Here is a 27,788-nt window from a genome sequence, read left to right on the forward strand (position 1 = left end):
CAACAAGGGTTCTGATCACAGAAGCGCTTCTCCTGGGGGCTTTTCTCCCTATCACAGCAGAGGTGCCTTTGAACTTTGTACTTAGACCTTGCTCCACATGGAGGGGGTAGAGGTGGGGGACTGCAGGATAGCCACAGTCCCACGGCACAGCTGTTCCTGGTGGGCTTGGGGTAAAGTCCTTGGACAAACAGCCATCTTCCCCCTTTGTCCCTCCTGCCTTTGCCTGCCTGCCCCAGTACCTCTCCCCCAACTATGCTGAAGGTGTTCAGCCTGGTCTTGACCTTGACACCAAAATAAAACAAACCCCCAAAGTGCAATAACCTACCAGATTTTTGTTTTTTAAGTGTCTCCTTAGGCAGGGAGCTTGCCAGTCCTCCATGGCGGTTGTTTCTATGGGGTGGAGGTGAGTTGGTGGGAGGGAGATGAGATTGTCTCCCCTCCTACCATTTATGCTCTTCGCACCTTCAGCACGTGGACAACACAGAACTTAGAGTTAACGACCGGGTGAACTGCTCCCTTCTGCAGGAGTGGGGAGGGCGGGGGCTTCTGCACACCAAGTCACTCCAAAGGACTCCAGAGCGCGGGGGTGGGCAGTCACGTCCTGGCATGAGAAGGCGCAAGGCTGTCGTCTCTTACCAGACTGGACCCAGGCAGGGTAGTGCGCCTGGGGTCTGTCTGCATGCACCCTCCCTGCCCCCTGCCTTCCCCTCCAGGATGACCCCCAGCTCAGTAGCCCAGAGTAGAGGGTGGGACATAAATTGTCTAGAAAGCAAGCACACGCTCTGGGTGAGGTGGTGGTCTGGTGCCCTTCATGGTGGGAAACAAAAGGGAGGGTCCCCCTGGGGTGGTCTGTCTGGTCGTGTTGCCCCCACCCCCAGTGTTCTCCACAGATAGGAGTACAGAGGGCAGTGGGGTAGAGGGGGGAACAGTAAAGATGGGGGCTGAGAAAAATCAGGTTTATTAAATCATGCCCAGCTTGGATGGCTGGGTTCATACCTCCTCCACTGGCACTCCCCTTTCTCAGTGTCTTGAAGGGTTAAAGGCTTACTTAGGGAAAGCAACGCAGCCACCATCAGGCCTATGCCAAAGAACCCACCCCCACCACTACCTTCCGTGTCTTCTGCTGGCGATTATGCTGGCCAAACAGTGCCAAGAACACGGTGTTAAGGGGGTGGAGGTGAGGGGCTCTGAACAGCTGAGATGTGGGCGAGGCCAAGGAGCAAAGGAATGACTTGCTGAGGATGGATGGAAACCAAGGCAGAAACAATGGACTTGGTAGAAAACCAGGGCAGAAATGTATGTTCCCTCCCTCATTGCCTCCTCTAGAAGCAAGCTCTCACCTGACCCACTCCACCTGCCAGCTCTCCCAGGGTCAACAGAGAAGACCCGGGAAGTCAGTGCCACTGTAGAGGGCAAGCCCTGAGAGGCTCCAAGGTGTGATGTCATTCAAATAACATCATCCTGCTGCTTCCCACCCAACTTTCTAGCCTGCCCCCTGGATGGGGCTTCGCGCTGGTGGCCTCCCACCTGAGTGCTACACATGAACCTGGCAATGAAGTTGGGCCTAGGCTTGGAGGCCAGGTCCATAAATGCAGAAGAGGGAGACGGGGAGAAGAGCTCTCACTATCTCACTGCAGAGCAGGTCTTTCTGGCTCTGCAAGGGAAGGAGGCAGGGCCTGCTGTCTGGCCATAGGTGCCAAGGCGAGAGGCCCATAGAAGATGTGGTACGGTTGGTCACTGCTTTTGCAAGGTGGTCATTTCCATACCCAGGACCCCTGCACACCAACTGCTACTGGCTCTAAAGCTCACTCCACAACTTGGTGGCCTGGGAGTCACAACCTCAGCCTCCGTCACTTTCTCAGCCCACCTGTGACATGCACAGACCACCAGGGACCTGGTGGAACAGGCCCTATGTGTCTTTATCCTCTATGCGATAGTCATCTCTAAGAGGCCACTGGGCATTGGTTGGTTGTCCATCCACACATGCTGGGGAAGGGCACTGGGGTAGGAGTCGAGACCCCCTACTCCTCATCCCAATATGCCACCAGCACCAGCCTGGCCCACCAGCTATGAATGTGGTACTATTCTAGCTCCCCTAGGGATGATATTGCCTTCCCAGCCACATTTTCAAGGGAGCCTAATACTATTTGCAGTTAGCTTTGCTTTAGTTGGCGGGGGGATTGAGGTTGGTTTGGTAGACTGTGTGTGTGTGTGTATGTCACAGGCAGCAAGGGCAGTCGGTGTTAGCTTTTCAGTTCATCAAAGTTCACATTTACACGAACTCCCCTTGGCTAGGATTTCTCAATCTCCCGGCTGTGAGGTGGCCTGGCTTGGCTACGGTGACCGTTTTTCTCCCTCAAGAAAAGACACAGCCAAGGGAGTCACACGGGTCAGAGAGATGCTTTTTCTCTGGAACTTAAAAAGTCTTTCACCAGTGGTGTCTTCCAGTGTGAGATGGCGGAGCGGTGGGGATCTGGAATAACATAAGGACAACACGCTCAGAGCTCTGGGCTCGTCAGGGATGACAGCAGACGCGCACCAGACCACACAGCACTACCTGTCACCTAGATAGGCCAGTTCTTCCTGGAGCCACCTCTGTACTGGGCTGCCCCATTTTCCTTGGGGAGCTGCTGCCTTGCCCTGTCATCAGCCACCCCAAGGGAAGGTGCCATTTGCTCACCCAGGACCTGTCATTTGCTAAGCTCTGACCTGAAGGGCCCGGGCGGACGGGGAAGCTCTGAGGGACCAATGGGGCACTTTCCCACTGCACTGACTGTAACCCACACAAGCCCAGTGACTGGGAGTCAAACTTTCTGCCAGACAGCCCAACAGCCCAACAGATGTAAGTCTTTGCTTGTACTTGTCTTTGAACCTGTCCTAAGACCCTGCAAACCAAGGCGTAGTATCCCATAAGAGGGCCAGCAAAACTCAAGTTCTCCTAAACAGCAGAGGCCTGCTGGACTTTACATGAGAGATGGGGTGGGGAAGGGGCGACGGAAACCCCAATGAAACAAAAATCTCAGGTTGACTTATGCACTGGACATATAGCATTCAAAGATGGAGACCCAATTTACACCTGTAAACTGGCTCCTGCATTGTTTGTGAAAGAAGCATGTAGCCACGATGGGAAAGCCAATGTGGGAATGAGAGCACATCTCTAGATTGCCAGAGCAGCACAATGATGCAATTCCATGGAGGCAAAAAGAAAGTAGGAAAAAAAAAAAAAAGACAATCGTGCTGGTGTTCTGTTTGGCGTCAGATAGTGAATTGGCATCTGAGTTTGATGGGCAGAAATGGCCTTTGCTTTCATTGCATTTGGGAAGACCTGAGCCCCAAATGGGCCATAGAGACAAAAGCCCTGGGGTAACGGGACTTGAAGGATGTCAGGTGTCCTCTATGTCACCTCCCAAAGAGATAGAGGGCTCAGAGCTGGAGCACAAAAGTGACAGAAGTCACTGGGTAGACCCACGGATGGACGGATGCACAAACAACTACGTGCAAGTGGGTAGCGGACACACTGCAAGCGTCCTAGCCTAGCTGTTCCCCGCAGCCTGCCCAGCCCAGATGGGTACTCACAGTGCCCCCGTTGAGGACCACGGCCATCTCGGTCGGCTGGTACACGTTGCTTCTGAATGGAGCGCTGGGTCTGTGCCCCAAGCCTGCGCCATGCTTCTTGCCCACGCTGCCGCCACTGCCTCCGCCACCACCGCCACCCTCCCCGCCAGCGTGCTTCTTGCCCACGCTGCTGCCGCCGCTGCTGGTCTTCCTCCCCAAGCTGCCACTGCGTTTCTTCCCTATGCTGCCACTGTGCTTTTTCCCCAAGCTGCCATTGGAAAATCTTGCTGAACGGCGAGCTGTGGGAGGGATGAAGAAAGGGATTGGCAAGAAGATAGCACCAAAAAGAAACAGACATAAAAAAACAACAAATCCCTCAATTTTGTTTACTTCCTTCAACCTACAACATGCTCATACCCTCTTCCCCACCTTGGCCTGATTCAAGGCACAAGTCACAAAGGGCCTTTTGTTCTCCAGAGTCTTGGTGGTGAAGGGGCCCCCTCCTTGCTGCCCAAGGCCATGGGGGTTACATGTCTTGGGCGGAGGCCCGCCTCGCCACACAGTGCCATCCACGTGGTATTCAATGACATGGGTTTCAAACCCTGCACATGCTCAGAGGTGGGAACCTCGAGACTGCACATCCAGTTTACAGCAGTGCTCGAGAGTCTTTGTGAGAAAGTGACCTGGCCACCAAGGAAGGTCATTGCTGAGTAGGGACAAAACAGCAAAGTGCAATAGCAATTTAACCCTTGAAACTTGAGTAGGTCTCTTCCTTACTGGACTTAAGGGACAGTGACATAGCAAGAAGTGCGCATGTGCGCACAGGCACATGTGTACACACAGACACACAGATCTACTGCTTCACTGCCCCAAATGCCAAGAGCCTGGCCAGGGCTGGGCCAGGCTGAAGCTAGCAACTCCACTGGGTCTCCCAGGCAGGTGGCAGGAACCCAAGGACCTGGCCCATGCTCTGTTCCTCCACACATGAGTGGGAAGCTGGGTCAGAAGCAGAGGTGGGGTGGGGCTCAATCCCCATCACTCTGCTAAGGGACGTGGGGGTCTCAAGCAGTGGCTTCACCCATTGTATCACAAAGCTTGCATCTTGCTACACTTTTAGAGGTTTGAAAGAAGAATCAGATGAACCTAGACAGGCACAGGGGAAAGGTAACTACTGCCTAGGAGAAGAGGCCCATCTGCAAAGCTATTTATTATAGGACTCCAGGTATAGGACATTCTGCAAAAGGCAGAGTGATAGAGACAGTGAAACATTAGCCAGCATTCACCTGCGACAGAGGAGAAGGCAAGATGGAAAAGTAGAATACAGGGCGTTTGTAGGGCAGTGAAATTTTTCCATATGACATAACAGATACATGTCCCAATGCGTTTGTCAAAACCCACAGGGTTGTGTGCGGTACAGGGAGGACTAATTAAGACAGGACTTCAGTGAATTCTGTGTTCAGTAGCTGCAGCCAACACAGAACTAATACAAGCATTGAGCAGGAAGGCACTGACAAAACTGCCTGCACTTCCTGCCCAATCTCAATGTAAAACTGCCCTGATAGGATCTGTGAGGGGTGGGAACCATGGCGTAGCAGGTGGAGCCACCTCTAGGGACTCTCTGGTTTGAATCCCGGACACTTGGTTTTCACCCAACTTCCTGTGAAGCCGTGCAGTGGGCTCTGGCTTGGGGATTCAGACTTGCGTGGATGGAGTGAGTGCCATTGGTTGGCCTAGCTCAACCCTCGGTGCTGAGGCCATGTGAGGCAGTGAGCCAGTGGGGTGGAAGAGCGGTCTCTCCTACCACTCTGCCCTTCAAATAAATCAACCTTAAAAACCGCAAACACAAGTCTTTGTGCATGGCATCGCCACAACGTCCCTTCTCATGGAATTACTAAGAAAAGGCCTCGCCTTCAGGTCCCGCCAGGCACCTGTCTGCCTCTAAGAGTTCGCTTTCTTATTCATTTTGTTTTGGTTTACAGATTGCTTGGGATAGAACCCAACTTATCTTAGCACTAGAAGCAACCTTCACAAAGTGACATTCCATGTCAAGTATATATGCATTCATTGCATGTTCACGCTTTATTTCTCACTTGGCATGGGGCACAGAGAAGTTCAGCAGTTTGTCCAAGGTTGCACAGCTAGTAAGAGGCAGAACCAGTGTGGGGACCTGGCAGAGAACTCGTTCTTGGCTACTGCATCGTATTGGCTCTGCATACTGGTTTTTAGACCATCACACTTGTTACTTAGAGCAACTTGAATTTCAGGGACCCGGGGGCTGCTCGAAGCCGGCAGGTTGGGGAACGTGTGTCCTAGCACAACAGTGTGCAGACTCCTCCTGCTACAGCACCTGCAAGACCTTGTGCTCACTGCACACAGGCAGAGCAAAGGGACTCACGGGGGCATTGCTTGGAGGTAGTCCTTGCCCTCCTGCTCTTAGTTCCTGGCCTACACTTGCCCTAGTAGGGACAGCCATACCAGACACACTCCCTTCCAAAAACCAGAGGTTTGACACCACAGCCCAACAATGGAGGGCCCGGGACAAGAGCCCTTCTCTCTCGGCAGGCGTTACTTGTGGGTCTCCCTTGAGTGCAGGCTGAAGTGTCTTTTCCCTGGCCTCTGAGATGGGTGTGTGACATAGGTCCAGCCAATCAGGGTATCACATCTCCCTGATTGGTCCAGGGCAGGATAGTCAGATCCAATCACAGTGAACTCTGGTTATTTTGGCTCCAGCATCTTGGGAGATGTTCTAATTTTCCATGGAGTCTCTCCTGGTAGGCTGGAGCTGAGATGCTTGTGACAGACCTAGTCACGTCACCCCTGCAGTCTCCTGCATAGAACTGTGCCTGAAGCCTGATTCTCAGTATACTTTTAATTTATTTTTTGTATGCATTAGCCTATGATTATCAGTTACAACTCACTTCAAGAAGCCAGAAGGTTGATACTTTATCCAGATCTAAAGACCAACGGGACATGTCCACTGCAGGTGACAAGCCAGCTCAGGGTCTCCCAGCAACAAGGAGAGGGTCTGCGGCCACAGCCCTTGGCCCTAAGATAACCTCAGGCCCCAAGTCCTTGAGAGAAGACGGGATACTTTTCTTGAACATTGCCATGTGCCCCATTAATGCTCTCCAATACGTAGGTGCTGGTTCCCTCCAATGTCTGTCTTTCACCACATCCTTCACACCTGTGGTGCACATTATTAATAGGCAATAGGTTGCAGAGGTTGTGGGTACCTGGGGTTAGGAAATAAGCAGGTGGAGACTGCTGGGGCCTGGCAGAGCCACACAGCAGCTTGGAGAGGGCCCTTCTCAACTTTCCAAGGAACAGAACCCCAAAAGCTGGCAGGTAGGAGAAAAGGCGGCACCTGTTATGTCTTTGGATCATCTGGAGGACCTTACAAAACTATCCAATCCCAAACTTGGCTGCGTTCAGCCAGAACGAGGTGGGCATTTTTCTTAAGCAGCCCAGATGAATCCAACATGTGGCCAGGTTAAAAATGGTTTTTCGGCTGGCTTTGTGCTGCCACCCACAGTGCTGACATCCTGTTCTGGCTGCTCCACTTCTGCTCTAGCTTCCCATTCATACATCCAGGAAAGCAGTGGAAAACGGCCTAAGTACTTGGGCCCCTGACCACCCCCATATGGGAGACCCAAATGAAATTTCAGAGGACTGGCTCAGTTCCGGCTGTTGTGGTCATTTGGGGAGTGAACCAGTCGAAGGAAGATCAATGTCTTTGTCTCCTGCTTCCCTCTGCTTCCAAATAACTAACTTTTTAAGAAAGAGTGGCTCTGCCGTCTTGCCATGTGGGCTGTGCTTGAAACACGGGGTATGTGCGTGCCAGTCCCCTATAGGCAGTGGGACTTGCAGCAACTTTTGCATTCTCACTGGCTGAAGTTGCATTGTTCCTTGCAAACTACAGATGTGTTATGGCCATGCCCCCCAAGACGGCAGTCATTTTGTTTTGAACAAGAGGAGAATAAAAAGATTACTTTGGATTGGAGTATCTGGATACAAAACAGGTGTAGGGTGTGGGTGGCAGACCCTGGGCTCGCCCTGATACCGTTCCTACCAAATGAGACCCAAGTGGGCCTGAAGTACTGACTGCATTTCTGCTAGACAGGTGTAAGCAGATTCAGGAAGCCAGCTTTCCCCTTCCCTGCTTTCCCAGCCTGAGCTTGAACATGGTGCCTGCAGGGCGACTCTGGGACTCAGTGTTCTGTTCTGTGAAATGGGTGACTGATAACACCCCTCCTTCTGAATGTGGTTGTTTGGACAAGCCACTGAGGTTGGGCACCTGCAGGGTGTGGGCTCTGCAGCAAGCCTGCCGGGGTTCAGATCCTACCCTGCATGGTAGGGCAGGTCACAGCCTCAATTTCCCATCTGCAACCCCTGACCTCAGGGGATTTTTTAAAAAGTATTTTTCATTCGTTTCAAAGTTAGGCAGAGAGAGAGAGAGAGAGAAAGAGAAACTTAACTGTTTCACTCTCCAAGTGGCTACAACCACCAGGGTTGGGCCAGGCCCAAGCCAGGAGCCCAGAATTCACTCCAGGCTTCCCCTGTGGATCAGCATGGATCCAAGCACTTGAGCTGTCACTGCTACCTCCCTAGCAGGAAGCTGGATCAAAAGTGGAGTCTGGCCTTGAACCAGACATTCTCTTACAGGATGTCGGTATCCAAGGGGGCACCCGAACTGCTGTGCCAAATGCCCATCCCATCACAGGGCTGTCATGATATCAGCGCTCACCCCAACAAGGTGTAGGATGCTCCACTGCTGAGCAAGGCCAGTGTCATTCCAGGCACCTAGGAGAGTGTCCTGGAAAAAGTACCCGTCTGAAAGGGACCGCCTCCTGGCTATCTATGCCCTGGAAAGCCACTGAAGTTGCTGGAGCCTCCATGTACTCATCTATCAAATGGGTGGTGGCGAGAACCAAGGAGGTGATGCAGGTTGAAGACCTAGAATAGAGTACTCCACAGATGATGGCTACACCAGGAAACAGGTCTTAGTCTTGCTATTACTGTTACTGCTGTTGTCATCTCTCGTGCATTTTTGGGTCACTGAGGGGTGAAGGGATTACATTGAGTGCTGGGAACCTGGCCAATTGTCTGCAAGCAATGATCCTAGAAGGGACTTGGCCAGGAGGGGCGTGGGTGCCATTGTGACCTCACCTCTGGATCCTGCTGCTGCGGCCCAGGAACAGGGCTGGGGGCCTCATGTCTACCCACAGTGCCTTGCACATCTGCGTTTCTACCCCGGTACACAATGGGCCCCTCTCAGTCCATTCACACTAGAGCTACAAGGAATGACAAACGAGAGTTTGTAGGGCGCAGATGCCCCAGCCTCATGTCCTCCCCAGGCTGTTGTGAGGTTCGGAGGGATTCCCAGTAGCCAGCCTCAGGTGCCTGTGGCGGTCATGAGCTCATGAATGCACCTATTTGGGAGTCTTTCTTCCAACCCGGCCCCTCTGCAGGACCACTAGCTCAGCACCTGCACCCCAACCCTGTCTCCAAGTTGGCCTTCTCTGGGACTCCAGGAAGACATGCACTCCTCACAGCCAGGAGTGTGGGACTCGCTGGGTTGCCTCTCCCATGCAGGCAAAAGCTGATGCCCAAACAGGAAATGCACTTGGTTCAATGTTGCACATTTAGGAAGTGGTAGGGGTGGACTTTCAAACCTAGATATCCCCACCTCACCCCTGAGCCCAAATTTCCACACACATGACATGGAGGGGAGGGGAAAGGACAGGAGTGAAGTGACTGCAAACTGCAGCACTCGCAGGGAGCCAGGGAATGAAGGCAGACAAGTTGGAGCTGGATTTGGAGGTGCTGGGGCAATAGCATCTCAAGGGTGTCCATGGCTTGTCCAGGGCCCTTCTGTTACACTCTGTAGCTCGGATCAGCTCCAGGCCATTCTAGATCTCCAGATCTGGCTTTTCAGAAGAAGCCAGAAACCAGCATTTTTACAATCATCTGGTTGGCAACTGCTAAGGAACGAAGCTAAATAATACCTATCTTGAGGTAGGTGTTGTGGTCAGCAGGTTAAAGCCCCCACTAACAGCACCTTGTCCCATCATATCAGAGTAAAGGTTTGAGTCCTGGCTATGTTGCCTGGGAAGCAGCACATGATGGCCCAAGTACTCAAGCCTACCACTGCCACGGGAGAGCTGGAAGGAGTTCCTGGCCCCTGGCTATGCCCAGGCCCCTGCCCTGGTTCTTGTGGCTATTTAGGAAATGAATCAGTAGACAGAAGATCTCTCTTTCCATCTCTCTCTCCCTGTTACTCTGCCTTGCCAACAAAATAAGCAAAAGCTTTAAAAAGCAAAAATTCCACTTTTGCACAGGGACTGTCTGTGTCCCAAGTGGCTGGGTGGTCACCTTTGGGATGAGGATCCCTCAGTTCACTGAGAGACAAAGTTTTTTGGGGGTGCACAGCCCCAGGTGAGGGAAGCGGGTAACATCTGCTTTACCTGAGCTTTGCTCGTCCATTGAGAAGGCTTTGTTCTCCATATAGGTGCGTGGCAGGTGCATGTCATCGAATGCTGTCTGTCGCATCCTTGAGTGTGCTGTGTCAAAATAGTTGGGTGGGTTTTCCTGCAGGGGTGGCAGGAGGGTGCAGTGGACCTCAGGGATGGCATGGAAGACGACAAAGATCCAGCCGCTGGCCACCAGTGTGATGGCCAAGGTCGGATCGTTCCAGGCCTCTTCCTGGTGCAGCATGGTGTTGCCAAAGAGGTACATGGACATCCAGGCCACCCAGATGAGCATTGAGAGGAAGGAGGTGATGAGGAGAAAGGCCCCATTGAGCTTCCACCGGTGGAACTTGCCACACAGCGTGAAGAGGGACTGCCCCAGGGCCGCGGCCAGCAGCACCATGTCGTAAATGAGGGCCATGACGAAGTCCATGGGCTCGTATGCACAGGACGGCTTCGTGTCCCGCAGCACAGTCAGCACCAGCCACTCAGTGGCGATGATGACCTGCACCATCATCAGGCACAGCGCCAGGCTCACCAGCTGCCACCCTGCCGGGCTCGAGCCCTGGCGTACCAGCCTCCGCACGCGCCATGTCTGGCTGAGCAGGCAGGAGAAGCACAGGGCGAACAGCACGCCCCAGAGGAAGCGGCGCACGGAGCAGATAGTCTCGTCCATGCGGATGATAAAGGCGAAGGTCAGTCCGAAGAGGCCCAGGGTGCCCAGGAGGAAGAGAAACAGCAGGCAGGCCGGCTTCCTCTTCTCCTTGTCCCGGACGCACGGCAGCCGCACCATCAGGATGAACATCAGGAGCAGTGTGATCAGGGCACCCGCCCCGGCCACTGCCTCCACCACGATGCCCCAGACAGCATCCAGGTCACACAGGGACACATACTGAGGGAGAAGGTCCAGCCCGCAGCCCCGGGATGTGCTGGCGTTTTCCGAGGCCACAGAGGTGGCCATCAGGAGCAGGAGGCAGGCGAGCACCTGGTGGGTCCTCATCTTTCTTCCTGACGCCAGGAACGTGCTAGGAAAGTCAGAGAGAAGATGGATTCAGGGGAAGTTCTTTGTCAGGACCCACCTCTCATCAAACCCAGCTGTAGCTTGGTGCTGCTGGCTAGAGGACTTTGGTTCTGGCTTGGCTGAGAGCAGCGAACAGCCTCCAGGCAGTCAATGCCAGCAGCTGGGCAAGGCTAGGGGGACAGACTCGACTTCCTCTGGAATTCTCCAAACTCGAGGCTCCCCACCCGTCTGACCTCTCCAAAAGGCAGGGGATAAAGCAGACAGAGGCTTGAAAGGTAGTCACAGCCAGGCCACTGTGGGAAGAGCAACAAGATATGCCCCTCCTTAGGCTCAAAATGCTCAGAGCACCCAGGGACTGGGCAGGCACACCAGGCCAGGAACTGGGCATGGCCAGCCCTCACAATGGCCTCTGAGGTACTTCATTGTGACCTCCATCTCACAGATGATACAACAGGTGTCCAAGAGACAGCAACAATTGTCAAAGACCCACAACCCTGGTCCCAGCAGCATCTCCTTGGAAAGCCTCCTAGTGTCTCACAATATCACAACGGGTAGCTGTTGCACACAAGGACATTTTGGTCCACGGTGGCCAATGTGTGTAAGGGTGATCCCCTAGTGAGGCGGGGCAAGCAAGGCCCACTTCTTCATCCCTGGGGACTCTTGCCTGTTAAGACACCTCCACTCTTACAAGAAACACTGCCCCACCAGACTGCCCCAGCTCAACAGGCAACAAAGACCTCGGCCAACATCACAGCCGACTCCTCCCTCTTGAGCCTCCTGTTAACGTTTCTTAGCTTGTTATGCCTGTCTCTCTTCTCCCCATTTCCCTGGTTTTTCTCTTTCCCTCTTCTCCACCTCCCTTTCCTGGCTTTTGCCACTGTAAGATGTGGTTAGTAAGGAGGGAGGCATCTCTGTTGTTCATTGGTGGGCCAGACCATGCTGTGTTGTGGGGGCTTTTCCACAACCCCTGAAGAGTGGAGGGTGAATCTGCCCAATGAAAACCACGGGAACAGACGCCAGCACACAGCAGCAGATGAATGACAGCTTCATTCATCCGGAATGCCCCCTGTGGCACCTGCCACTGCCGTCTTCCCAGCAGTCTACTCTTGAGGCTTGCCTCTGGGCACTTCAGCCTTGAGTTCCGCCCACGTGACGGGCTGTACCCAGCCACCCTCCCTGGAGCTTTTCTAAGTAAATGCGGTATCGACCACCTCTCTCTTCTTTGCGGAGATCTTGCAAGGCATGCATCTCAGATCCAGCCTTGGCTGTGAGGCCACTGACGGGCATGAAGGATAGATGCTGTAGTGGGGGAGGGTACCTGGTGCCATGGGACCAGCTCCTTCGCCTGCAGGCTTGGGACAGATGGCACATGGCAGGGGATGCTCTCTCACCAGCAGCCCACTCCAGGAAATTTAACAGTGAGGCTGTGCCCCAGCCTGCAGTGCCTGCTATCCAAGGTCCCTGCCGCACAGGTCAGCAGAGACACCACTGCGGCCACTCATGCCTGTCCGTATGCTACTTGTGGTGCATATAATCACTCAATTAACTCACCAAGTGCTTTTGATTGAGCCACTTCAGAGATCATGCAACAGGTTAAAATACCCAACTCTGAACATTTTAAACTTGCCCATTACCATGACCTATTTTCAATGAGGATATTCCAGAGTAACATCCTTCAGGAATCATTATCCTCCACAGAATGGCTTTGGAGGTTTGCACTGCGGTGTAGTGGGTAAAGCTTCTGGCCTGTGGTGCCAATATCCCATACAGGTGCCTGTTCAAGTTCTGGCTGCTCCAATTCCAATTCAGCTCTCTGCTAATGCATCTGGAAAAGCAACGGAGGATGACCCAAGTGTTTGGACCCCTGCACCCCACATGGGAGACCTGGATGGAGTTCCAGGCTCCTGGCTTCAGTCTAACTCATGATGGGTATTCAGGGAGTGAACCAGCAGATGGAAGATTTCTTTATCTCTGTTGCTCTTTCAAATAAAAGCAACTAAACACACACACAAAAGGACATCAACTGCTAAAAATAAAGAGGACTGGATGTGTCGGAACAAAACGTCATTGTTCCCGGCTAGGGCAGAAGAACCCTCGGATGTCTCTTCAAATCCAGCAACCCTCAGCAAGAACCCACACTCACACTACACAGCAGCCTTTCAAGGTCACCCCCAGAGCACCCAGCCTCACGCTGGGGAAGACGGCAGGTGCCTCTGGGATCTTACGGCCCCACTCCAGCCAGCAATCTTATCCAGAAGCTATTTTCCCCTGCTTCGGGCAGGGGCAGGGGGAGGACACCAGGCAATGCTGAGAGCTATTTGTGGTCATCTCAGCTGAGAAGGGGGTATAACTTGGTCAGCATTGGCTGGCATCTGCCGGCTCCCCCTAGATTCTGAACATACCCTCAGGGGGGTGGCACTTTCCACTCGCTCTAAGACAGCTGCTGTTTTTGTTGCCCAACATCTGGTTCTGCCATTTGTAGAAGAGCTGCTGATTCTTTGGAGTGCCACTTGGAGCTCACTGACCCAGGCGTCGTCGGCCTGCCCCCTGGCCGCCATCACTGGTTCATGGACAGGCGTGTGGCCTGAACCTGGACTCGTCGGCCTCAGCTCTAGATTTTCTGAGCTGGAAACAGGTCTTTTCTGCTTGCTAGGGGAGGTAGGAGAGGGGAAAGGCCTGCAGCTGGAGGAGGATGTATCTGTCGTGAGTGGAAGCTAGCCTGCCTGAGTCGTGCCAACGTGGAGGAAACAACATGGAGGAGCCAAGTGAGGAACTAGAGTTCTAATCCAGGGAATGGCTGGATTCATTTGTGCCTGAAGCTGCTGGTGGTCATTGCAATGCCAGCAACCGGTGAACCTGCCCATCTGAAGTAGGATTTTCTCACTCACCAACAAAAAGGTTCTCATCTTCTTACTACCTTCTAGGAAGTCCTCCACCTTTGATACCAAAGCCTGTGCATGGTACGGAGACAGCCAGGAGCTGTAGCTGGGGTCCAGTTGTCTCAAGAGGAACATAATCTGGGGTTAGGGCTGTGGTGTAGTATGTTAAGCTTCTGTCTATGGTGCTGGCATCCCATATGGGCACTGGTTCTAATCCTGGCTGCTGCACTTCGCACCCAGCCTCCTGTTTATAGACCGGAAAAGCAGTGAAGGACGGCTCAAGTCCAGGCTCCAGGCTGGAAGAAGCTCCAGGCTCCTGGCTTCAGATCAGCCCAGCTCTGACTGTTGTGGTCATTTGGGGAGTGAACCAGCAGAGGATCTCTCCTTCTATAAATCTGCCTTTCAAACAAAATACATCTTAAAAAAAAAAAACCACAGAGGATGATGATGCTTCTGATGGGGTCCCGTGAGGTGCCAGCTACTCCTCTCCAGGGTAGTCGGGGTTGGGGTGGACATTGGAGTGGGGTAAACAAACTGGGCTATCTCTATAGGCCAGGTCCTAGAAGCTAGGCCTTCTGCTGGACTGTCCATCTGATTAGACCAGCCCTACCCCTCTGCCCCTCCTTCCACACCTTGGCTTAGTGCCTATGTCCCACTTCTCATGATTCTATGTCATGGTGCCCACTCCTGGCCCCATGCCAACCCAAAGTGGATCTCGTCCGCTCTGCGCTACACCAATTCCCTCGTTGCCTGTAGGACACTCTATTATTTGAATACATTCATATAGCAAAGTCTCCAACCCTCCCATCACATGGAAAGGGTGGCTGTTTCCAGTCTCACCTACAGAGGGGGAGACCGAAGCCTCAGAGGTTTCCATTGGAGATGGATCTTTGGGCCAGCAAGGGCAGTACTGGCTGGGGCCCTGGTGGCGAGGGGGAGGGCACGGGAGGAAGGGGCAGGTCCAGACATCCGGCAGATGCCGTCTGAGTGCAGAGGCTGGACTAAGGTAGCTCACACATCAAGGGAGCCAGTGCTCACCTCCCTGGACCCCAGAGCCCACCAGCAGGTAAGCCCTCTTTTGTTCTTTCATGGAATTAAGCCACCTGCTGCCTTCCACCCCAGAGAGCTGGTGGCTGGCCGGAAGCCAGGGAGAGAAACAATACCGGATTGGAGGTTTCCTGGCCTGGAGGCAGGACTGGCAGGGGCAGGATGAAGATGGCTGGGAGGTGGGGTGGGCAGCTCCTCACAAGGAAGGGTAAAGAAGAAATGTGGAGGAGAACGCAAGGGCAGGTTCAAGGCTGCCTCTCATCTTAATCCTGCCCTGGGCTGGCCAGGAGTCCAGCGGTGTGACTCAGTGGGGCCTCCCCAACATTACACCACACCCTCACCCTCCAAGCTGCAGGCAGGTGTGCAAGCAGGTGGGTGGGCAGGAGGACAAGGGGAGGAGATCCTACAGAGACTGCGAAGCAAACAGGCAGGCTTCCAGAGACCACACACGTGGCTCTGGGCCACCTGCCAGCACCCTCTGACCCTGGGCAGCTAACGTCATCTATTTTGCTCAGTCTTACCTGCAAATATGGAGATAATAACGTCTACCCATGGGGTTGTAGTGCAGACTAAAATAATGTGTAAGGGGCATAACAGGAAAAGCTACCTCCTGTGGCACCAGCCTCCCATGAGTGCAAGTTGGAGTCCTGGCTGCTCCACTTCTCATCTAGCTTCCTGCTAATGTACCTGGAGAAGCAGTGGAAGAGGGTCCGAGTTCTCCTGCAATGGAGACCTGCACTCTGGCCATTAGGAGAGTGAAACAGAAGATGGACGATCTAATTTTCCTTCTCTGTGGCTCTGTGTTTCAAAGAACAAATCTTTAAAGATAAAATAATCAGCATTTAGAGTTTGAGACAGTGTGCTTCACTTTGTTTTTTTGTAAGATTAATTTTTATTGGAAAGGCAGATTTGCAGAGAGAAGAGAAAGAGCTCCCATCAGCTGGTTCTCTCCCCAGATAATGGCTGCAATGGCCAGAGCCGAGCCAATTGGAAGCCAGGAGCCTCTTCTGGATCTCCCACATGGGTGCAGGGTCCCAAGGCTTTGGGCCAGCCTCTGCTGTTTTCTCAGCCCATAAGCCGGGAGCTGGGTGGGACGTGGAGCAGCCAGGACACAAACTTGAGTCATCACAGCAGCCCCCAAGGAGTGGGCACTTTTTTTTTTTAAAGAATCTGTTAAATGAATAAGGAATGGCAACTCTCCCTTGACCCAGAGGGTGAACTCTTCTTGTACAGGGTTACCCTGAGGATGGCAAGGGTGGCTCACACATGTGCCAGGTGATTCCAGGTGATTCCAGTCTGGCTTCCCCCAGCCATCCTGTCTTGCTGCTGCTGCCGCCGCCACGATGGCAGAGCCACCAGGGGGCCGGGGGAAGGGGAGTCTGGATCCTGGACTACTGTAAGCCCCTTATAATCCTGTTTCCCTACCTACCCACAGGAGGGAAAACCACTTGGGGAAGAGGTCACTCAGGAAAGACCTCAGCTGCCACCTGTCAGGCTCCAAGGACGTCCCACTTGGTCGCTCCCAGGTCAGGGACACCTGAACCCCACCCCACCTTGGTGGGAGTGAGGTGTCGGGGAGGGGAAGGGGCAGGGGCTGCTGTTGTGACTCAGAGAGGCCTAAGTCCCTGTTTGTAACATCAGCAGCTCGCATCCGAGCCAGGAGTGAGTCCTGGCTGCTCAGCCTGCCACCCAACTCCCTGCTAACGAGCCTGGGAAGCAGCAGAACACGGCCCAAGGCCTTGGACCGCTGCTAATCACGTGGGAGACCCAAATGGAGTTTGGGGCTTATTGCATTTGGACATTTACAGGAATGAAGCAGCAGATAGAAAAGCAGGGAGACGAATCTTCCAATAACTTTTTTTTGACTCCATGGTTCTGTTCCCTGGTGAGTGCCCGGCACAGTTTAGCTCATCTGACTCCTCCCCAGTGGGAGAGAGGTAGACAGGACACTGAACCTCAGCTGGCCTGTGCATCAGCGTACCAAGGCTGGACTGGGAAAGTCCTGGCAGGGGGTGGGGTGGAGTGCCCAGCCCAGGAAGCGAGGGTCAGCTACCTGTTAACATCAACCTGACAGGCCCCGCCCCCCCAAGGCAGAGGTCAAACCCCAAGGCCAGAGCTTTCCTGGGGCCACAGCTCCTGGACCCCAAGGCTTTTCCTATGCCCACCTCCAGGGCTGGCAGAAGCCCAGGCTGGGGCCATGGGACCAGCACCTGTCCACCACCCCACCTCTCTATTCTGTTGCAGTCCACTCGCATCCCAGATTAAACTGTTACAAAGCTTCCCGACACCCACACACCTCACCCTCTCCCCTTTCCCAAGTCCCAACGCCAACCAGCCCCGCCCCCTCCCAGGCTAGCGAATCACAACCATGAATATGCAAAGCAGCTGCAAACCAGTAAATAAAAGCAATCATTTAAATGCAAATTGCATCCTGGGTTGCCCCATTCCAGCGCGGAGGGTTGCTCTAGGGCTGTAATTCTGGAAAGAAAATGTGACTAACTCAAGCTTTAAGAAGCTGCCTGCATTAGTATTTCTGGGGGTCCGGGTGGGGACTCAGGGTAGGGCTCTGGGTGGTTAGGGTGGGGTAGGCAGGACTGTACGTAATGGAGTGGGTATCTCCAGGCAGTCCCGTTTCCTAGATAATGAGAGTTTTAAAAAAATCAGATCTGTGGCTTCCTGCTCCCATCCCTCCATTCAGTAGCCCAAGTGGAAGAAACCCTCAGTTCTTTCCAGCCCTGGCGGGCAGGGGTCAGCTGGTCCTCGCTGCCTCCCCGCCGCCCCCAACTCCCACCCCACAACCTGCCTCGCGATCCAGCCACAATGGCCTTTGTTTATGTCCCTGCAGCTCGCTCCAAGTCTTCGTGCCGGGTCCTGGGTCTGGGTCAGACTCTCGCCCCAAGATCTCCTAGGGAAAGTATGTGTGCGTGTGGGGGGGCGGTGCTTGGCCCCAAGGTCACGTCCCCAGTGATCCTTCTGTGGATGAACACCTTGGCACCTGCTTTTTATCTTTTGGCAAGCTCTTGCCCCCAGCAAAGGGTGACATCGATTTATTGGCGTGTTGCGTGTCAGTTCATTCACCCAGGAAGGAGTGTTTATGAGGCAGCTGTGCCCCAGTAGCGCTCTCCCCGCAACCTCCCCTAGCCCAGGCTGGCACCTTCTCTCAAATCCCAAGCAAACCAGATTCCAAGCTTGTCTGTCTGCGGAAACCCCACGGCCTCAAACGGCGACTTCTGCCCCTCCCCTCCCATCCGGTCCTCCCAGCCTCCTGGACTTGGCTGCTCGCTCTCAGAGACCCACAGGGAAGCTTACTCCACAGCCTAGAATCAGCTCCGGGGCTCGGGGGGCTCCCAGCAGCCAGAGGCCAATTCGCCTTCGTTTTCTGTATCTCGTACACGCAGTTTAATTCCAAGTCTGTGCACCCTCAGAGCCCCTTAGTCCAAGCCAAAGAAACTTGAGAATTCGAAGCTTCGTTGGCCGCAGTGTTTTTGTACCAGGTCTCTTCCCCCCAACTTCTCTGGTCTTTGCAGGACCCCCCAGGGCTGCCCATCCGCGCCCAGGTGCCCCCGATTCTGGCGCGGATGGGCAGCCAATGCGGTTGCGCCGGCGCGTGGGCCGGGGCCCCAGGCGGGACGCTGCGGCCGCCACACTCCAGGGGCCTTTGTCCGCGCGCCAAGCAGCCGTCCCCTAAGTGAACCGAGGACAAGGAAGGGGTGGGGGGTGGGGGGTGGGGGTGAGGAAGGACTGGCTAGGCCTGGGTGTGCCAGAGCAGGGGCCAGCAGAACCTGGGGCGTCCTCTGGGGCAAGGTCGGTGCGCCCCTCCCGGGCTGCTGCATTAGGAGGCCAAGGCGCAGGAACCCACTCACCCCGACAGTGTTCTGCTTCCTATTTAGGGCTGCAGGGGTCCCTGGACAACCGGGCATCCTAGGGGCTGGGAGCCCGTGGACCCCAGGCAGGGAGGACACAGCACAGGAAGACTCCGGACTCCCAGCCCCGAAACCCAGGGACAGGGAAAGTCCACTCTCCGCCCCCACCTTTGTATGCGGCCGTTCCCTCCTCCTTCTCCTTCTCCCCACCCCCTCCCTAATCTCCTTCCCGCTCCGGACCCGTGGTCTCCCAGACCACAGACCCAAGTCTCAGTTCTACCTTTCTGTCCCAAGCAATACCCAGCCCCCATACCCTCTCCACTGTCGGACCGTGACCCAGCAATGCGAAGTCCAGGCTGGCTGCGAGTGTGGCCCCCGGCCCCGTGGCAGGTGCGGCTGCTCGACCCCCCAGTGTCCTCCCGCCCCCACCCCCGCCCCGCGTGTCTCCTGCTTCTCTCGGCAGGACCAGGTCGCAGCTGGACTCTGCAGCTGCAAAGGAGCCCCCGATCCTTCTCTGGGACTTGATCTCCGCCGGGTCCTGGTGCTCCCCGCCCCCATCGGGGGTCCCGGCCCCTCTCCTCCAACCGCCCCGCTTTATGCGGCTCCTTTCCCGCTGCACTGGGGGCCCCCCAGTCGAAATCGCGCATTACTACCCCTCTGCCTGCAACACACCCAACCCCGCAAATCAACTCTGTTGTGATGCGGGTGAGGGGTTTAGGAAACCGCCAGGACGCGCCCCCCACCCCACCCTCCAAATCTTCCCAAGTCCACGGCTGGAAAAGTTTCCAGGGTCCCCGCAGCGCCCCTCGGTGCGACTCGCACTCACCGACCCCGGCGGCTCCGCAGCGCGCCGGCGCTCCTGCTGGCCCGGGTCCAGTCACATCCCTGCAGCGCGGCTCCTCCGCCCGCCGCTCCCGCCTCACTGCCCGGCCCTCCGAGCCGCCCGAGGCGTCCCCTGGCCGCCCGCGCTGCTGCAGCCGCCCCGCCCCGCCGGCACGCCCCGCCCCAGGCCCCCCAAGTCCCGCCCCGAGCCCCAAGCCCCACCTACGCCCTGGCCCCCGCGCCCACAGCTCGGAGCTCCTTGGCCAGAGCCCCGAGACCCGCCCGCCCCTGGTGACCTAGATTTGGGGACATTACCCCCAAACCCACAGCTCAGAGCGCAGTGGGCCAGGTTACCGTGTCCCAAGAGAACCCCTACATGGGGTCCCGGTGCAGGCAGGGCGCGCGCCCACGTGGGCGCACGCACAGCCACCTGCAGGACGCCGACCCCAGTTGCGCATCCCCAAATCTTCCAGACTCTCCTCCCTTCAAACTCCCCCCCACCCCGCCCGCAACTTGGCCCTTTTCTGGATGGGTCTCTCTTGGGCGTGTCCTCTCTCCCTACTTCCATGTGTGTTTGCCACTTGGTACCCCAAACTCCCTCTGCCGCGTGCACCCCTCACGCGCTCACAGCCACTGCTGTGGTGCGCAGTGATCCCAACGCATGCATATGTCCGCCGCCCCGGGGTACACGTCCTTGGCGACCACAGTTCCCCCCGCACCCCAACCGCGACCCCGGGGCTGGGAAGATGGGTCCCGGGCAGGCTAGCACCCCAAATCTACGTCCCCTTCTGGTCACCGACCCTGGTCCTACCAGGAGGTCCAAACAGGCCTGGGAGCGGGGCAGGGGGCAGGGGATTGAGTACCCTGGTGACCTTTGGACCAGTAAGCCCCGGGCTGATCTCAGTTTCCTGGTCCTAGGGCCAGAACCGGATTTGGGGGTGGGATTCCCATCCTGCACCCCAGAGGCTGCTCGGGATGTCACCTTCCTCGGAGTCCTCTTTAAGGCTGGCCATGTAACACGACACGGATGTAACCCTGGGTTCCCGTGCTCAGGGTGCGAGGGGGCGGCCGGCGGCACTTCCCTGCTGGGGTCCTCACGGCCCCTGTTTGTGGGAGACCCGAGGACACGTCCCTGGCGACCCTTTATCCTAAACGGGTCTCCACTATAGGACCGCGCCGTTGGAAAGTGGGCGGGCACCGCCCCCTGGTGGTACGCAGTGGAACTGACACCAAGAGCTTTCTGCCACAGAGCAGGTTCAAGGTTTAACCTCACCTTGTCATGGGAAGGGCGTGTTGGTCACTGAAAAGTAAACACACGTAAAAACAAAAACAAAACAAACAACCAAACAAGCAAACATTAAACACTCTTTCCAGATCTGGCGAGTGAAAAGCCTTTAGTGTGGGTTGTTAATATTGCAGTTCAGTTATATTATCTAGTATTCCTTCCTCCCATGCCCCACCATTATACTTGACAGATATGCTCTGGGTGATGACACTTGGGGAAACAAAGAGTGGAAGTGTGTGGGGATATTGGGTGGCAGGTGCGTCTCTCCCTCCCTGACCCCAAACACCCAGGGAACGTGTTCATGACCACAGCTGACGCTGACCTAAGGCAAGCCAGGCTGTACCGCAATGTCGTCCCGACTTCCCTGGCCACATGTGGCTGCTGAAGTTCTCCCTGGGACGCTGTGCCATGGGACCTCCTCTGGCATTGACTGAATTCACATCCGAACATCCCCAGAAGCTGCTGGCTCCTCACACACAGAATGTCTTAGCTTCTTCCATCCCATATCTGGCTGCTGCCTTGAGTCCTGGCTGACCCGCTTCTGGCCCAGCCCCTTGCTAACAGTCCTGGGAAGCCTGCAGAAGATGGCTCAAGTGCTTGGGCCCCTGCCATTCATATGAAAAACCCAGAAGATGCTCTGGGCTCCTGGCTTCTACCTGGGCCAGTCTCGGCTGTTGCGGCCACTTGAGGAGTAAATCAATGGCTGGAAGATCTTACTTTTTCTCTTCCCTCTACCCCCCACATCTGTTATTCTGCCTTTCAAATAAATAAAATCCTTAAAATAGCGATTGGAGTTTAGCCTCGCTTTCCCCCCTTGAGGTAGGGTGGGTCTTCTGGCTCTTTGGGGGTTATTTTCCTGATACCCTGAGTGGGCCATGTCCCCTCCCAGGCACAGGGGCACACTCCAGCTGTCTGTCTGTAACTCAGCGAACACAGGAGCGCTTTTAGGTTAACAAGTCATAAATTAATTGCTTTTCAAATGAATGGGATAAACATTTTAAAAAATCCCTTGGCCTTCATTGAAAACCCAATATGTGAAAGCCTATTCCTAGTGCATCATGCAGGTCCATTCTGCCCGGAGCAGCCCTCGGCCCAGACTGCGTGCCAACTGGGTCCCCAGGAGGCAACTCACCGACTACGCCCAAGGCTGAAGCTCTTTGGGAACCTCCATCAATGTGAATAGAAGGGCCACACTGAGATCTGAGAGCCACTGTTCAAGGCCCTAGAACCTTCTCTCCAAATGGACTAGCAAGCAGGGGTGTGGCACTTCCAACCCACCGGGGGGGTGTGGGAGATGCACACACTCACAAAGATGTGTATTTGGGTACACGCAGCTGTATGCGATGTATACAAGCCCTCCGGTTTCCCTGCCCTTCCCGACGGCCTCTGCTCTACTGTCCCAGGTTGCAGAAGTGGAAGTTGAGTCCCAGAGAGGGGGAGCTGTCCCAAAGCCACTTGCAGCCCCTGACAAAAGGCAGGGTCCACAGACCAGGGTCCACGGAGCAGGTGTGTCCTAGGTGGCTCCTGTCGGTGAGACCTGCCACTAGGCAGCCCCACCACTGCGGACAGAAAAGGCCTGCTCCTCTCCTCTCCACACTCCTGACTCAGGGCTTGGCCCAGCCAGCTGTGAAAGATTGCGCCAGACAGGCAGGCCAGGCTGAGGTGGGAGCTGCGAGGTGGGGCTGGGACTCGGGGTGGCTCAGTTATATAAGGGTCATTGGGACTGGGGACAGTTATGCAAGGGGGTGAGAGGGGCCAGGGACGGGGAAGTGTCAGAGCAGAGCTGGCGCTGGAGAAGGAAGGTGCTCGATTCCCTGAGTAAGATGCAACCAGCACAGAGCAGGGGAGTGTGGAGGGATGTGGAGCAAGTGCCTCTGTGCCCTGTCCCCTGCCCTGGCCAACTCCATCCTCCGCTCTGCCAGCCCCACCCTGAGCACAGACGACTCCGGAAGTCTGCCAATATCGTCTGCATCAAAACTCCTGTGAGGTTCATTAATCAGAGCTCCTTCTTGAGGCTTGCAAGTAAGGGCTCTGTGCGAGGCAGCACCCCACTTCAGGGTGCTCAAGCTCCCAGGCACGTGCCCCGTGCCCACACAAGGTGGGCAAGGACATGTGGCTACTGATGGAATTTTTTCCTGCCCGGGGTTTCAGTCGTTGGGGGACAGTAACTCAGGCGGTTCATCCCGCCCCGCGCTTCTCTGGTCTCCGCTTCTCTCCCCCGACCCGTGTGATTTGTTGGAGTCGTGGTAAGCAATAACCAAGGTTAGGCACTGTGCCCGATGCCAGGGGCAGGCGAGGCTGGGATGCGGACGGGTCTCCTGCATGCGCAGCTCGCCCCCTGCTGGGCGCAGATGTCATTGCACTCCCAGGCTGTTGGTGGGTAGCAGATCCTGCCACCTGCTCTTGGCTGGTGTCACGTTCCAAGAGGCCCTCCTAGGGAAGCGACTTGAGGGAGCAGAGATTCCCCAAGCGGCGTGTCTCAGGAACAAGAGAAACACTTTCAGTTTATTTGAAAGGCAGGCAGACACAAAAACATCTCCATCTACCATATGGGGTTCACGCCCCCCAAATTCTACAACAGTCAGGGCTGGGGCAGCTCCAAACCAGGAGCCCAGGCTCTGACTGGGGTCTCCTATGTGCGTGGCTCAAGGACTTGAGTCAGCACTTGTTGCCTCTCTGGCATATTAACAGGGAGCTGGGAATAGGACTAGGGGCGTCTAACCTGGGCCGCTGGTCCCAGTCCCGAGGAGCACCCCAACCTTTGTAGGAGGCATCTGCCTTGCACCTTGACCTTTCTGTGTCACAGAGGGTCAAGGACACTTGTGCCCCTGCAATGAAGCCTGGCCTCACAGTGCTGTGTGCAGCAGGTGCAAGTCCGGAGTGCACAGGCGAGCCTCGTCTTTGCTCTGTTGACTCTCATCCTCCCTGCTCTCCCGGAAGCTGGCTTGTGTGAATCCCTTTCCCCAACATTCCAAGCGATTCTGTAATCCCAGCTTGGTGTCCATAAATTTCACTGAGTGCAGGTACTACCCGCCTGGAGACAGCGTCACATCCCACGGACTAGATGCCAACACAGAAGATGTTATGCTGCCACCTACCTGTACCTCTTACAGCAGGACATACCCCACAAGATGTCCATTCTTCTACCAAGATCCTGGCTTGTGCAACCATTGATTCAAGAGGAATAACAGAGTTGGCACTAGGACAGATGGCTCGGGACCCTGGGTGTGCCTTGGAGGGGAGCTGTTCTTCCTTTCAATGTGGGCATGCAGGTGGGGGTGCTGGTAGGAACTGCACACCCCAAAAGAGGGTGCACAACTTCCTTCATGAGAGCAGGCAGCATGGACAGTCGGGCCTGGATGGCTTAGGAGCAGCTGGCAGGAGCCCAGGGCAGTAGGCACCTGGACAGGAGTGGGAGGTTGCTGGGGCTGCTGGGCCAGGCTCAAAAGTTCAAGTTTTGCATGGGAGGCACTGGCGGCTCCTGTAAGGATTGGAGACTGCACGCCGGCTCAGAACTACATCCTGCACATTCGAATCCATCTATAGGGTGGGAGAGGGCCTGGGGATGTGCCACCAGAGAATGGCCTGTGTGTGTGTGTGTGTGTGTGCTCAGGCCTGGCACAGACATACATGTGCAAAAACTGAGGGAGACCCTCCACCCTCTGGTTCATTGCCCAAGTGCTCAGGATGGCTGAGCGGAGCTGGACAGCAGCCAAGAGCCAGGGACTCAGTCCAGGTCTCCTATGTGGGTGGCAGGGACCCGCAGCCTGCAGATGCCCGCGGGGATCAGAAGTGGAGGACACAACACGTGTAAACATACAGAGAAAGACAAAAAAAAGCATATCTTCCATCTTCTGGTTAATTTCCCAAAATGGCCTCAATGGCCAGGTCAGACACAGCCTAGAGGCAGGAGCCAAAACTCCACGTAGATGTCCTCCATGGGGGACAGGACCCAAAGCACTTGGACCAAGTTTGCCCTGCCTTTCCAGGCTCACTAGCAGAGAGCTGGAGCAGAAGTGGTGGAGATGGGACTTGAACCCACGGACCTGTGCATTGCCAGCATCACAGGGTCTGCTCGTGTGGCATCTGCCGGGGCCACTGCCAGATCCAGGAGGACTTCCCCCAGGCTCTCTGGTCCCACGGCCTTGCTGCCTCCAGGCAGTAGGGTTTAGTTGTGGCTTCAGGCCTGGGGTCTGAGAGCAAGCACCTCCTGACGGGGCAACCTTAGGGCAAACCTCACCCGAAGGCAGACAAGGGATGCCCCAGTGGCCACCAGCAGTCACAGGGCCAAGCCCTGCCCACAGCTGCACCTTGGACAGCCCATTCCTGCTATGTTGTCGCCCTCCCGTGGCGGCTCGTGGTAATGCAGCCCTGGACCAGGGCCGGCCTGTAGGTTTAGGGCGAGGGGGTCAGCTCTGTGGCCAGGCTTCTCCCAGAGGCTGTAGGGAAAGAAGCCCCCCGGCTTCCTGGCTTCTGGTGGTGCGGGCCTTGACGTGGGGGTCTCCCCAGGGCTCTGCCCTTGCATCTATCGGTGGTCCGTTCTTGCCTTACAAGGGTGCTGGTTCTTGGGGTGTGGTCCCTTCTCACCCAGGTCCTCTCTCCTGAACTAACTCCATCCTCAGAGACGCCAGGCTGAGGTTCTGAGTGGACACGAATTTGGCAGGACCCTTAGCCAGCCCACAACCAGCCTAATGAACAAGAGCCCATTTGGACATCACTGTAATTCCACGATACCGATTAGGAAGGGGCTGTTTTTATCTTCTGTTCTTAAAATGTACGCACATGTTTGAAATGCAAGATCAATCTCTCTCCCCCTCTGCATCTGCTGATTTATTCCCCAAATACCTGCCACAGTCGGGAAGCAGCAGGCTAAAGGCAGGAGCCAGGGACTCCACGTAGATGTCCTCCATGGGGGACAGGACCCAAAGTACTTGGACCAAGTTTGCCCTGCCTTTCCAGGCTCACTAGCAGAGAGCTGGAGCAGAAGTGGTGGAGATGGGACTCGAACCCACGGACCTGTGCATTGCCAGCATCACAGGGTCTGCTCGTGTGGCATCTGCCGGGGCCACTGCCAGATCCAGGAGGACTTCCCCCAGGCTCTCTGGTCCCACGGCCTTGCTGCCTCCAGGCGGTAGGGTTTAGTTGTGGCTTCAGGCCTGGGGTCTGAGAGCAAGCACCTCCTGACGGGGCAACCTCAAGGCAAACCTCACCCGAAGGCAGACAAGGGATGCCCCAGTGGCCACCAGCAGTCACAGGGCCAAGCCCTGCCCACAGCTGCACCTTGGACAGCCCATTCCTGCTATGTTGTCGCCCTCCCGTGGCGGCTCGTGGTAATGCAGCCCTGGACCAGGGCCGGCCTGTAGGTTTAGGGCGAGGGGTCAGCTCTGTGGCCAGGCTTCTCCCAGAGGCTGTAGGGAAAGAAGCCCCCCGGCTTCCTGGCTTCTGGTGGTGCGGGCCTTGACGTGGGGGTCTCCCCAGGGCTCTGCCCTTGCATCTATCGGTGGTCCGTTCTTGCCTTACAAGGGTGCTGGTTCTTGGGGTGTGGTCCCTTCTCACCCAGGTCCTCTCTCCTGAACTAACTCCACCCTCAGAGACGCCAGGCTGAGGTTCTGAGTGGACACGAATTTGGCAGGACCCTTAGCCAGCCCACAACCAGCCTAATGAACAAGAGCCCATTTGGACATCACTGTAATTCCACGATACCGATTAGGAAGGGGCTGTTTTTATCTTCTGTTCTTAAAATGTACGCACATGTTTGAAATGCAAGATCAATCTCTCTCCCCCTCTGCATCTGCTGATTTATTCCCCAAATACCTGCCACAGTCGGGAAGCAGCAGGCTAAAGGCAGGAGCCAGGGACTCCACGTAGATGTCCTCCATGGGGGACAGGACCCAAAGCACTTGGACCAAGTTTGCCCTGCCTTTCCAGGCTCACTAGCAGAGAGCTGGAGCAGAAGTGGTGGAGATGGGACTCGAACCCACGGACCTGTGCATTGCCAGCATCACAGGGTCTGCTCGTGTGGCATCTGCCGGGGCCACTGCCAGATCCAGGAGGACTTCCCCCAGGCTCTCTGGTCCCACGGCCTTGCTGCCTCCAGGCGGTAGGGTTTAGTTGTGGCTTCAGGCCTGGGGTCTGAGAGCAAGCACCTCCTGACAGGGCAACCTCAAGGCAAACCTCACCCGAAGGCAGACAAGGGATGCCCCAGTGGCCACCAGCAGTCACAGGGCCAAGCCCTGCCCACAGCTGCACCTTGGACAGCCCATTCCTGCTATGTTGTCGCCCTCCCGTGGCGGCTCGTGGTAATGCAGCCCTGGACCAGGGCCGGCCTGTAGGTTTAGGGCGAGGGGGTCAGCTCTGTGGCCAGGCTTCTCCCAGAGGCTGTAGGGAAAGAAGCCCCCTGCCTTCCTGGCTTCTGGTGGTGCGGGCCTTGACGTGGGGGTCTCCCCAGGGCTCTGCCCTTGCATCTATCGGTGGTCCGTTCTTGCCTTACAAGGGTGCTGGTTCTTGGGGTGTGGTCCCTTCTCACCCAGGTCCTCTCTCTTGAACTAACTCCACCCTCAGAGACGCCAGGCTGAGGTTCTGAGTGGACACGAATTTGGCAGGACCCTTAGCCAGCCCACAACCAGCCTAATGAACAAGAGCCCATTTGGACATCACTGTAATTCCACGATACCGATTAGGAAGGGGCTGTTTTTATCTTCTGTTCTTAAAATGTACGCACATGTTTGAAATGCAAGATCAATCTCTCTCCCCCTCTGCATCTGCTGATTTATTCCCCAAATACCTGCCACAGTCGGGAAGCAGCAGGCTAGAGGCAGGAGCCGGGGACTCCACGTAGATGTCCTCCAT

At 55.7% G+C, this 27,788-nt stretch overlaps 1 protein-coding gene across 1 annotated transcript; it reads right to left on the reverse strand.

Moving 5' to 3' along the window:
• Window positions 1-1,771: 1,771 nt before the first annotated feature.
• Window positions 1,772-27,788, reverse strand: GPRC5B (G protein-coupled receptor class C group 5 member B). Its single transcript, XM_040973726.1, has 5 exons — window positions 27,724-27,788; window positions 10,020-11,047; window positions 3,801-3,854; window positions 3,577-3,659; window positions 1,772-2,473 (listed from the first exon to the last, which is right to left on the reverse strand). The coding sequence occupies exons 1-5, from the start codon at window positions 27,786-27,788 to the stop codon at window positions 2,429-2,431; spliced, it is 1,275 nt and encodes a 424-aa protein (XP_040829660.1). The 3' UTR covers window positions 1,772-2,428.

The sequence above is a fragment of the Ochotona curzoniae genome, unplaced genomic scaffold, assembly GCF_017591425.1.
Source record: "Ochotona curzoniae isolate NIBS_2020 unplaced genomic scaffold, NIBS_Ocur_1.0 contig_2321, whole genome shotgun sequence".
In the NCBI taxonomy this organism is placed as follows: Eukaryota; Metazoa; Chordata; class Mammalia; order Lagomorpha; family Ochotonidae; genus Ochotona; species Ochotona curzoniae.

Bases quoted from the DNA above. Each gene is read 5' to 3' on its own strand.
- GPRC5B (XM_040973726.1), bottom strand. From the start codon at position 27,788: ATGGAGGACATCTACGTGGAGTCCCCGGCTCCTGCCTCTAGCCTGCTG. The intron at 3,855-10,019 runs GTAAAGCAGATG...TCCCTCCCACAG, and splicing joins AATGGACGAGCAAAGCTCAG to CTCGCCGTTCAGCAAGATTT. The intron at 3,660-3,800 runs GCATAGGGAAGA...AGCATGGCGCAG, and splicing joins GGGGAAAAAGCACAGTGGCA to GCTTGGGGCACAGACCCAGC.